Here is a 12,668-nt window from a genome sequence, read left to right on the forward strand (position 1 = left end):
TTCGAGTAATGCTTTCAAATTGTATCTATATTATTCTGGCATCGAAGGAGTGTTTGTAGCTGATGGTAGAATATTCTCCAAATGTAGAATTGACGTATTTGGAAGGAAAACTCCGTAATCTTCAATCCGTAATTTATAATATGAAGAAGAGAAGTAAAGCGTTGTTAAAAAACGCAAATCTGAATTTACAGAAAACACCACTACTATCAACTTTCATTGATCAGTGAAGGGGAGCGAAAAACCACCGAAAGTCTGAAGTCCGGCTTTAGCCGGACATTCAGACTAGTTATTGATAACTGATTATCCGCAATACGCTTACCTCGTATCTCGACGCTAACTATCTCATAAAATCGTTGCCTTATGTAGGAACGTTTCTGTCGCCTTTTATCACCCAGTTCTTATCGCAAAAATGCACTTATCTACTATGAGTTACTGAAGGAACTATGATAAATGTGAGAAACTGTTTAAGTAGGCCATTGCTGTCATGGGAAAAGAGTGTTTAAAACCATTTTCGACATGATTGAAGTTTTCACATGGTCACGCGAGGTTTAAAAGACATAGGCATGGATTTATACTCACATTTGAACGGGATGAATGCAGTGTTGATAACATTCAGAAATGCAGAACATACAGAGTTCCAACAAACTCGTACAGATGCCGTATATTCTACGCCAGGAGAGACAGTCAGTGCCTGTACATAAGAAAAATACAGGGAACAGTAGGTAATGGTAGAGGGATACGGTTGAAAAATTTTCACTGGATCAATATATCTAGAAAAGCTCATGATAGGAGAAACTTACCAGCGAAGTTTCATTGCTCATTTTGATGGCGACCGGTGAGTCAGGCGTGTCTGGTGTTACGAGCCGAACTTCATAGGAAATGTTCCTCCATGAGTTACCGGATACTGCATATATGACAGTGAACAGTTATTATACACAAGTCGTAGATTTGAATTCTTAGGCCTACCTTGGAAAGGGAGGTTTACTGGAGGAATCCAGCTAACTTTTGCCTTCATATCGCTCATAATCAGTCCGATTTTTTCAGGCGGTGTCAATGTAGGCGGTAATATTGGATCGCTCAATACTGCGAAGTCGACTATTTTACCCGAATACAGATACCTGTCAGTTGGAAGCAAAATGATCTAACACGACAGTAGAGTAACTACAGGGCAAATAAACTCGATCACAACATTTTGTCACCTGCTGAAGTGCGTTTCACTGCCGTCCTTCTGAGGATCTTCAGAATAAAAACACATCTCATCGAGAGGTGTATCTCCACATTTTTCACGGCACCAGAACATCCGATCTCTTTCGATCAATAATCGTTTTACGGCAAGATATTCACCGCTCCGTTTCGTTGATATACGACCAGAGATCAAATTCTTAGCAAGAATAGTTCCTAAATGGGCGCTCTTCTTCTCTACTAAAAAATTTTAGTGTTAAATATTAGGAATGAATTCAGCAGGAAAACTGAGACTCGGAAAATGAGACCTGTATGACTAGATGTGTCTCTTAAGGAGGATTTGGTGTCCTTCTCAACTGATGGTTTTGGAGAATGAATGAGAACTATTAGCGTTTTCCAATTTTTTCAACTTAAAGAGCATACAACGAATCTGACGCGGTGCAGAACCCACGGCAATAGTGTTCGAATAGCAGAACACACCGTGGTGCCGCTCGTCTCTCCCGAATCGTCGTAAAAAAGGGGAGCAAACTGCTTTAATTCCTACGAGGAACGCGTAAAACGCGCCTCTCTAGAGAGATAAGCGAAATGGTCTCTTATCCTGCATTTTGCCATCCCATCTCTAACTTTTTCCGCTGATTCCCTCACCACGTCATATTGGTGGTATGCTGCCTATAAGAAGGAATACCGATACCATTTAATAACATAGCAGAAGGTTATGCATTCTACAAATTCGTGGCGCACTTACTTACGCACTTGGCGCAATCTCATCCGCAGTTCTCGAGAAAGAGAAGGAGAAAAAAATGTCGGAACAACCAAAGATAATCTATTTAGATCATCAAGACTTCTATTTTTCTTCCACTTTGAAAATCCTTACCATTTTGAAGCGCGGCAAGCAGTTGAAATTTCTCCTTGTCAATTTCAATTGCGGAAGATGGAGGTATATCTGAAAATGAGCAGACGTTACGTCACCTTTCCAGTTTAAAAAAAGGAAATGGCCAAATTGCTAACACAAAAACACCTAAAATAGGCACAATTGTAGAGAGCTGATAGTTCTCGACCGTTTCAAACGGAAGTAACTCAGATCGGTAGACTTGATGGTCGGCACCAAGGAAGTAAAGAAAACTGGAAAACCTTTTCTTGTATTTGGATCGTTTCTGAAAAAAAGAGGTGCTACATACCCGTTAATGCTGTCCACTGCAACACTTCTAGTAGGATTCAGTGAATCTGTGTTGGGAAGAAAGAAGCAGGACGGATTTTCCAAGGTGCAGCGTGCTATTCCTTTATCGGATAGCACCACATAAACGGCATTTTGCATGAAGTCTGAATAAGGGAACATGGTTAATCAAAAGTATGTTTATACTTCATCTATCCTGTCACATGTAGACAGCATGCCACGAATCTGACGTGATGAGAGAATCAGGGGGCTAGCGCTGGCGTTCAGTGAAACATTAGTGAGGTCTCCTCACCAGTCTATTCAACAGAAACTTATGAGTAGGCTGCTGAGGGGACCGGAGAGTGTAGAAGCGTTCTATCTACTTGTTCTATCTACTTCGTAGGAAATGATGCTGTTCACACGCATTTTTACGGCGATTAAAAAGAAATAAGCAGAACGACGCCGGATCATGCTATCTACAACCTTAACTTCTCCCTCACCACGTCAGATTCGTGATATGCTGCCTTTGATGGCATCACCCCACGAATCTGAGGTGGTACGGTTTCTGGTGGGTTATGCTTATACAGGGAGAATCGTAGATTGTGGGGAAGAGGGTGATTCCGTAAATTTCTCCCTGTATCAGTGGAAATGGACTACCCCGGAATGCTGTTTCTTATGGCCGCTTCTGTTGCAATGCGCAACGCAACCGCCCCGCCTGTGATCCGCCGAAAACCCATTCGGACGGATCGAAGCTGGGGGCGCGCTAGAGGACGTCGTAAGAAACAGCATTCCAGGGTCGTCCGTTTACACTGATACAGGGAGAAATGGACGGAATCACCCTCTTCACCATAATCTACGACCACGTGTAGGCATAACCCACCTGAAACGCGTACCACCCCAGATTTGTATGGTGATGCCTTTAGCTGGAATGACTTACCGTATTCAATCTGCGTAGCCGAATGGCCTTCCTCGTCTGATTGTCGGATAGCAGTGGGAGTTGTCGATATGACTGTGTCATTATGCTCCAGCGACAAGAGCCACACGGAACCGCGACTACTCCCAACTACGAGAGAATTTGAAGAAATTCCCACCAAACCTGCAAAACAAGGGGTTACAGATTACGATAGCAGTGAAAAACAGTTTCATACGGAAGAAACTATGAGTTTGACCTACTTGTGATTGAATCTCCTTCCGGTACCTCGAAGGGAATCGTAAGAGGCTCCTCGGAAACAATGTAGTCATCAGCGTTCTTCATCTGTAGAAGGTGTGTTCCTGTTGAAAGAACCAGCTGGGCCATTGTTGGACCTCCATCCTCCAATGGAGCTAAAAGTTTGGAGAAAACGTTTTTGCCGTGGTGAGAGCCTTTTGAGTGCATGTGAAAGAAAAGGCGAAAGTGAATCCTAGCTATTACCAGAACCAAGCACAGTAATATTACTCCCACTCGGAACATGTTAGAATTCATATCATACGGTAGAATTAATCAAAACAATAACAATTTTAGCAGTTAACTTCGCGACTCTCAGTGCTCAATCCATCAGCCATTTTCATGATATAGCAGATTATTCGATCTCCACATTCGATACGTAGAGTGATGCTTTACTAACCGAATATTTAGTGAACCCATTTCAACCAATTGCATTTTTGCGCAAAGGTAAATAAAAACCAGCACTCTACCATATCCCACTTCATAGAGAAGTGAATAGGAAAGGGTGAGCGTGTTATAAGGAAGTCAAATAATAAGAAAAAGATAAGCCTGTGCCGTAACCATCCGCTTGGGATGCGCCAACCCGTTTGACGGCAATTCGGAATCGTTGACATTTTTATGAATGCCTGTTGGTCTACACATATAACGACTTGCGCGAGTCAGCCAATGTATCAGGTCAGTGGTTTTATCTTCACAAACAAGTCTGATATCAATTTATCGACACCGAAGGAATGATGGTCCTGGCTGTCTCGAACCATCCATCGATCGTGCATTGACAACTGGATCTATTACCGAATTGCCCTGCACCCATCCGCAGTCGAATATTGTATTTCCGGAAAGAATTCATTGCTAGAAGCATCAGTGAAATATTTGCGCTCGGTACGAGTTGTGTTGAACTCTTGTCTACTCCCATTTTCGCTGAGGACAACAATCAGTGTGAAGAGTGAGGTTTCACCAACGGCGCACTGGTGCACAGCGGATAACGGACGGAGTCAAGATTGCACGACGATGCAGTAACGCTCCGTATTCTCACACTTGACATATGCCAGGGATAGTGTGAGACAAAACGACTTTTTAAACTTTCGGGAAGAATATAACGTAGCGTTTGCTTCAACTTCAACTTTGCTCTTAAAACTGTTGAGACATCCATGTTTTAAGTCACATCCATTTAGTTTAGTTAATTCAGGGTCAGACGCTTTTGTTGTAGTCAAATTTTCCACATTTCAGTAATGTGCAGAACTCAGAGAAGCGTCTCGGTGAAGCTATCGGCATATCAGCAACCACTGCGAATTAGACAAGTACCTGCTGCTTGTACCATTTCTAACTTGACACTTGTTGAATGGCCCTGCTCCTCCGTAGTGACGTCCATGATTGTGGCACGGCAGCAGTTTTCCTTCGCAAGGGATTCCAATAGGTAACATCTAGAAGTATATCAGAAATTATTGAGTTCCATCAATTTAATAAATATAATACAAAAAATCTAATCCCCCTTCAAAAATTATGCATAAAACTGTGACAGTCAAACAATTGAAGTAAAGTTGTATTGTAAAATAAGAGTTTACGCCTTTTGTACAGAACACTTTGCGCGGACAGTAAAGTCTTCAAAAAATGTTCGACGTACCTTCAGCCACTGACTTGACATATGTGAAAAAAGTTGGAAAATATAACTTTAACCTTCTATCGGTTGTCTCCGTAAACAAGGAGTTGCCATCCAATGTAGCCAAGGAGATTTTGAACTGTACCTAAAAATCAATTTGGAATCAGTTAATAGAAATCATTTATTAAGGATAGCACTTTGGCTAATTGAAATGAATGAACGAATAAGTGAACAAAGTGAGAGAATGAAAAACAAAAAAGTTTACGTAACAACAATTATTGGAGAAATCCCCACCATGGATGGTTCACCTTTCCAGCAAATGGCGACTTTGTCGTTCGAGAGCTGAAGTTGCGAGGTTAGCTCGATTCTAGATGGCACAACCCGCAGTGGCATTTGGTAAGTAATCGCTCGTGAAACGCCAACCCGACTGCGGTATACGAAAGCCAAGCGCACATGAAAAGACGACAATCAACGTTCAAAGTAATGAGAACAGGGAAATTTGCAAAAAAAACCTGCACTTGAGACGTAGGATCCAACGGCACATGGACCTCTGAAGAGAGAGTGGAATTCCGGAATGCCTAGGATTTTTTTTTCACAAATTTTAATAGTGACCAATTGCTCACGCAAATCTAATAAAGCATTTTAAATGTTACGGTAACGTGAAGAGGAGTCCATCTCCAACCGTTTTTAGCTAGCGATGGCCTACTCTGAGCATACCAACTGACGTCAGCAGCGGCAACTTCCTGGACCTAGAATCGAGTAGAATTTGAACAACTGGAAATAGCGAGATGTGCGAAGTAACGACGAGTTGGAGCGTGAGGAGGTAAGCAGGTTGATTCGACGTACACCATCCTCCAACAAAAAAAAAAAAGGATGGTTCTGTTCACATGAACAACCTCTGGTCAAGATGGATTCAATACATCCTCATGCTCTCGTTTTGAAACAGTCTTGATTAAAGTTTGCTCATTTTTAGCTAAACTAATAAAAAGTGGACTATTGTGTGAGATTCTCCACCAACATTATTCATTCTCTACCAACATTACTGGATTGGAAAGTATGTTAGTTCGACTAATATGGCTTTACTCTCAGGAAGTTTGCATTGCAGGCAGCAAATGTTACCTTTCTTACCACTCACCAATCTTTTTCCATTTATAACGTTTTTAATAAAGGATTTTAGTTTCACCCCATGCTTACAATATGACGTTTAAACGAAATAAGAGAAGACAACCAAACACTTTGAAACACGGCAAACCTTTGGAAGAATCAAAGAATTCAGATGGTAGATCCGACTGCGTTTGACTCAATATTTCAGAACCCAATAAAGATAATAATCTTCCAGAAAATTCCGTACAATTTTTATTCTCTTCGGATTTTGCCTCAATTTGATTTCTATCATTATGCCTGGGTATCAGATTTGTGAGCACGAGATGTATCGACTGAGTCTAACTGGAACCCTTGAGAGGAACCGCCAGAACAAATTTTAGAGAAAAAATATCTGCGGCTTCGTTAGAAGGATTGATTCCCAAATTTCGCGATGTTCATCAATCCAACACCATCTTTGAACCTTGTTTTCAATAGAGTCTGGCATAATGCGTTAGTCAGTGAATTAAAGGTAAAACGGAAACACAGAAAAATTCTAATTTCACGTAATGTCTTATCAGTTTTATTCGCAATTCGAGATTGAGTGTTACATTTCAATCTCCAAACTAGATAGAAAGATGATAGCTACGTATTCATAATGCAAAGACTACTGCGATCGTTTTGGTTACAGCCATGCTTCCGACGCTTTGGAGTTTTTGAAAATTTGACTGAAGTAACATAATTCAAATAAACGAACGGCCGACATTAGCAGCTAAAAAAGCCAATCCTATAAAATTGGCAAGATAACAATTGCTGTTCTCGTTTTTTTTTTTCACCTCAACAGGATTTGGTTGCTTTTTTGGCAAAAGCTTTGGTGCTTTAGATAGTTTGATGTGATTTTTTGGAAGCTCATGAATCGTTAGCAAATGAGGTGTGCCCTCAATCTGCACTTTATAGGACAATTCCCAACCTATAAATCACGTAAAATCTTTTTAAAGACATGTACCTGCTGAGATCAGTTTTAAACCTATATCGTGCAATTATGGGAACTTTCCATGCAGTTTCATAGATAAACTTCTTGGATAATTTTAGAACAATTCTCCAAATATCAAATTGATAGTTTTTTTACTTTCAACAAGTAAGAGACCCACTGAATGTAACAATTTTTGCGAAGTCCTCTATCTTCCAGTTTTCATCACAGGCTCAGTCAACTCGTATGGAACTCCATTATTCCCTAATCACATCGGCTCCCAAGTTATCATAGACTGGAGCAGGAACCATTCTAATGTTGAAAAAAGTTGAAACAGATGGAAATGTTATGCTTGCAAGGCGCTATTTCTCAAGGATTCAAACGCAGTAAACCTTCTTCAGATAAGTACTCAGAGTCCTCATCCATAGGGTGCACTTTTCTTGGACGCAGCCTTGGTAATGAATAACTTAATAATTTTAACGCGGATAATTTTTCCAAGAAAGTATTTTGGTGATAATTTTCAGGAGTTCTAGGTAAACTGATTCGATAGATCTCGCGCTCACAAATCTGAAGCTCAGAAGCAGTGATAATGAGTGAGTGATCGCTTCTACTTCTTATCTTCAGTCAAACGTTACGTACGCTCTGCATTTCTCAAAATGATGCTGACCTCACAAAGTCACTTTTTTTGTGTACGCTACGTGTATACCACTCTAAGAGTGTCGATACCTTTAATTAACAAAAAAGAAATTATTAGATATCAAACCTGTGATAGCACTGTTTCAGGAAACTGCCATCGTAATCGTAAACTCTGCTCGAGAGCATCTATGGTAACGGACACCTGGTGGAGAAGTTCTGAAGGTCAGAAATGCTCAATAATGGTCTCTTAGTTGTATATAGGTTTTACCTTGAACTTGTACAAGAAATGCGTGTTCGACGGCATGACAGCCTTGTGTACAACTATCGAAAGCAATTCCTTCCTCAGTGCAGCGCGATTCACATTTCGATAGCGGCTCATCTAGATCTCTACAACCGTGATGACACTGTAATAAAGAACTGTTTGTTCGTTCTTAACGTCGAATTTGGATTTTAGGCAAGAAGAAAAACTAATATTTTTAGTCACAGTAACAATTTCTCACCGAATTAACTCTACAACTGTAGTCGCAGGTGGCCAGCTCATCTTGATTCCATGTAAATTTTCCATGCGCCAAAGGAAAAGCCTACAAGGAACTGTTGTTTGTCCTAACATATGCAAGGTTCCCTTCATTTCGCCTCAAATTTTGTCAAAAAGCAAGGAAATTTTTATACATAAAACAAACAATAAACAAAGAAATAAATATTTATGCAGATCATTTTCATCCCTCTAGAGAGACCGTAAGTATTTCGAAAAGCAACACTTGAATAAGGATACGTAGTTGTGCTGCATTCAATACAGTGCATTGGTCATTGCAATCGGTAAATGGTTAATAAATAAGGTAGGTAGATAATAAGGTAATAGGTATATAATCAATTATCATGATCATGATATATAATAACTAGCTTAGTCCGTGTGTGTGTGCGTGTGTATTTGTCTATGTGTCACGAAATTTCAAAAAGGGGATGCGACGGGTCCACCCGACGCCAAATAGCTATAATATGGCGTGCGACGGGTCCACCAGCGTCATATTGGTGCGTCGGCGCCAGATACCTACAGAAGAAGGTGCGACGGGTCCATCGGCGTCAGGTTGGCGCGCTGGCGCCATACAGCAATTACATGGAGTGCGACGGGTTCACCGGCGTCGGGTAGGTGCGTCGGCGCCAGATAGCCATTATATGGAGTACGATGGGTTCACCGGCGTCAGGCGCCAGATGGCTATTATATGGGGTGCGACGGGTTTACCGGCGTCGGGTTGGCGCGCTGGCGCCAGATAACTATGGAAGGAGGTGCGACGGGTCCACCGGCGTCATGCGTCGGGCGCCAGATAGCTATTATATGGGGTGCGACAGCTATAATATGGGTAATACGGGTCCACCGGCGGGATCCGTCGCAACCCCTTCTATAGGTATACCTATAGAAGGGGTTGCGATGGATCCCGAAGCGTCGGATTGGTGCGCAATAACTTCGTGTGCATGACGCAAAAGATAGATTATTGCAGCCGTTTCATAGCCGTGGTCACTGGGCGCTTTGCCTTTCACCTTCATAACTCCTCGGTGTGCCTGCTTCCTTCTTCGTTTGCCTCAAGTTTGTAGCATGCCGCTCTCAGAAAACGGAAACACTGCTTAAATAGTAGCAAGATGTTTATGTGATCTGATGCGGAACGTTATCTTTATCAGTAAGTTGATGTCTTTCACGTCATTTTATGCCAAAACATCATTCTTTGATAACTGTTTGGGGAAAACAGACGGAAATCTATGATATATTGATAAGGAGTGCTTCAAGCTGAAGTTGGAATGTTCTCCAAGTGTAGGACTGACGCGTTTAGAAAGAAGATTATGAAATCTTTCGGTTTTAGTTATAATATAAAAAAGGAAGAAAGATTGTTGGAGATACACAAGTTCAATTTCATAGAACTAATAACCCTCATATTAATTTTCGTTGATCAGTAAAGGCGAGCGAAGCAAACACCACAGAAAGTCTGAAGTCCGGCTTTAGCCGGACGCTCAGACTGGTTTATTATAATTGAAATAATTCCTAGCTATGTTTTAAGGAAGCGGTTTGCCCATGTTAATAAATAATAATAAAAGAAAGCTACAAATTCCTCCTTGGTCACCCTTGGAGCAGTGACGAAAAATTAAGAACTGAGGTGTTAAAAGCATCACTCCACGAATCTGAGGTGGTACGGATTTCAGGAGGTGTATTCGTATACGGGGTCGTAGATTATGAAGAAAAGTATGATTCCACCCATTTCTTCCAAATTGCCGTAAAAACGGCCCGGAAGATACGGCTTCGAGCCTTCCGGTGCGCTATTTTCTACAACGAGATCGATTGGAGCGCGCCAGCCTTATGCACGCATCGCGTCGATCTTCCGGACCGTTTTTTACGGCAACTAGGAAGGAATGGGCGGAATCACCCCATCTCCATAATCTACTATCTCGCATAAGAATACTCCACCTGAAATCCATAACATCTCAGATTCGTGGGTGATGCCTTTAAGCGCAACTGAAGCCAGAATTCTTGACACAAATATTACGTCCATCAGCACTCACTTTTAGAAGAATTTACGAAAGCATTACGGTATCAAAAATGTTTGCAACTCGTAAATGTTTATAATGTTGCTTTGGAAAAAATTAGTTCTGCAGACAAAGCAAGAAGACAAGCAGTAGGATATTGCCCTGCCATCTTATACGGCAACAAACTCGTTTCTTATCTTTCCTGGCAGGAGGATCGGAAGACATGAGCAAGGTTTTGTACTAACGGCCAATCTGTGAAGCAACTGCTGACAATACCGTAAAATCTAATGCTCAAATGGGTTTTTTCAACGTGTTTTGAGGCTGCACAGTTCTGAAGGAACTCATCCAGTTTCCAAAAAATCAGCATTTGAGAAATAGTTAATGATCTTTAGAAATTAGTTCATGATACTTTAGTGTTTGTATGACGGATTTTATCCCTGCTTTTCATTGTCGTGCATGCTCTAAATATACTAGAGAGCATCTCGTTAGAACAAATTTGAGTTCCTATTCCGACTAGAGCGAACTGATACAAAAAAACGAGAAAAGAAAGAATACAACAACCACAATTATGCAGTGGATGCGAAGACAGAAGCAAGGTGCTGCACACTTGAACTGACCGAAAATTAATAGGAATTTTCAAATTCCACGCGCTGCTCAGAGGCAGAGTTTTTCAGAAGGTCAAATGTATGTTGGCTTGGATGTCGGGAGTGAGGCGTTATGATAGTTCAGCCAGCCTGAAGTCAGCAGGACCATGCTTTTACGGGAGTAACATGTTTAACTCACTTTTTAGTAATGCATGGTTATAAAATGTTTGGGGCCAGAGGGTGTAGCTGGAGCTTCTTTACTGAGTTATTTGGAGGAACATTCAAGGAGACGACGTAGTCAAAACTTCTACAGAAGGACAAGTTGAAAATGCGGAACACAAACATTTCCAAAGCCCCGACGTGACAAATAACTACATCGGTGCTGTTCAAGAGTTCGTTGAAGATGAAGAACGAACGAAGCAAGAACGAATATCGGCCAGAATCCATCTCTTGGTTGTTCTACGGACAGTTTCAAATTATAATGTCGGTTAAAGGCCACAGAACCATACCTTGTTTCAGCAAAGAAGAGCACCACCCACTATGATTTTGGCTCTCACTTGCTCCTTCTCGGTTGAAGAACGAAGAAATAATGTAATTTTCAGGGAGGAAATCATAAAAAGTATAAAAAAAAGGAGTACAGAACTTTGCAATGTCTAGAGATCGCCAAGAATAAGAAGAACGACGAGAAGAACGAGGAGATGTATTCCAAAAAAACTGGACTTCACAATCTGTAAAGTGGAATAATGCATTTTCTGCGCTGTTCAACGAATCCAACAAACTACTATCATCAGCTGAGTCGATGAAAATTATGAAAAAGTACTACCGTGTTGGGAATTTGGAAGAATAAAGATGAATACTAGCGTCGAGACTAAATAGTCTCCAACTGCCAACATCCCAAGCACTAATTCTTCTCCGTTGCATAATAATTGCATATTATCCCAGCATAACGGCATAAGGTTCTGTTCCACCTTTCAATTAGCTGTCTTTTACAATTTTAAAACCTTTTCAGGTCGCTACTTTCATGTTTCCTTCGGCTTCCTTCTGTTCACAATGCATAAGATTATAAGAGCTCGGTGCTCAGCAAAAATGAAAAGTGCTCGGCAAAGGCAAAAGACCCTGCTCAAGGGTAACTTCAGGCGAGCAGACTGCAGAAACTGTTTCAGTTAAGTTGAGCCACTGCAAGGTAAAGGAAAGAATCGCAGCGAAGAGAAAATTGAATTAGCAAATAAAAGGATGCAGAAAAGAGTGAAATATTCAAATCGGTAATGTAATTGTGTGACAGCAGAGCGTTAAAAACATACTATTAGGGAACTTTTCATGACAGACTTATAGAAGATAAAAAGGATAAAGTTCACTTCAATTCAGAATCGTATGAGGTTTACGGACGTGTAACTTGCCTGTACAGTGACTTGCGGGGGCTAGCGGACAGTCAGTGTGTTTATCCTCACAGGCAAGACAGATACCAATCTGTCGACCCCGGAAGAATGAAAGCTTGGTGAGCACTGGGGCGGATTCGAACCTCTTGTCGTTCGTGTAGATATCGGAACCTCTGCGCTACATCCGCCCCAGATTTATAGATGTGAGAAATGAGGATGTAACAACAAATCTAAATCCTAGTTCGTGGTATTCTTTGTACTGATTTCAAGTATTTACTATAAACGGAATTCATTGTACTGTTTTCTGCTCAATGTTGACTTCAACTCTATGTATAGTAAGATCAAAACGACATCAAGCACATTACAGTTGCGTAA

General features: G+C 41.1%; 1 protein-coding gene across 3 annotated transcripts in view; it reads right to left on the reverse strand.

Annotated features, from left to right (window-relative positions):
• Positions 1-12,668, reverse strand: part of RB195_015058 (uncharacterized protein) — a gene marked incomplete at both ends in the record, with an annotated part of 47,967 nt that overhangs the window by 31,110 nt on the left and 4,189 nt on the right. For 2 of the 3 annotated variants that reach the window (XM_064205581.1, XM_064205582.1), the window contains 17 exons: positions 580-691; positions 801-904; positions 967-1,118; positions 1,200-1,398; positions 2,057-2,125; positions 2,201-2,304; positions 2,361-2,502; positions 3,273-3,431; positions 3,509-3,658; positions 4,842-4,960; positions 5,214-5,281; positions 5,431-5,503; positions 5,560-5,714; positions 5,790-5,885; positions 7,950-8,038; positions 8,091-8,226; positions 8,323-8,403. In XM_064205581.1, coding sequence (XP_064061461.1) covers positions 580-691; positions 801-904; positions 967-1,118; positions 1,200-1,398; positions 2,057-2,125; positions 2,201-2,304; positions 2,361-2,502; positions 3,273-3,431; positions 3,509-3,658; positions 4,842-4,960; positions 5,214-5,281; positions 5,431-5,503; positions 5,560-5,714; positions 5,790-5,885; positions 7,950-8,038; positions 8,091-8,226; positions 8,323-8,403 — 2,008 coding nt within the window. The remainder of the gene's footprint in view (positions 1-579; positions 692-800; positions 905-966; positions 1,119-1,199; positions 1,399-2,056; positions 2,126-2,200; positions 2,305-2,360; positions 2,503-3,272; positions 3,432-3,508; positions 3,659-4,841; positions 4,961-5,213; positions 5,282-5,430; positions 5,504-5,559; positions 5,715-5,789; positions 5,886-7,949; positions 8,039-8,090; positions 8,227-8,322; positions 8,404-12,668) is intronic. The other variant, XM_064205580.1, reaches the window with a different exon arrangement.

Source organism: Necator americanus, chromosome V, assembly GCF_031761385.1.
Source record: "Necator americanus strain Aroian chromosome V, whole genome shotgun sequence".
Taxonomy (NCBI): Eukaryota; Metazoa; Nematoda; class Chromadorea; order Rhabditida; family Ancylostomatidae; genus Necator; species Necator americanus.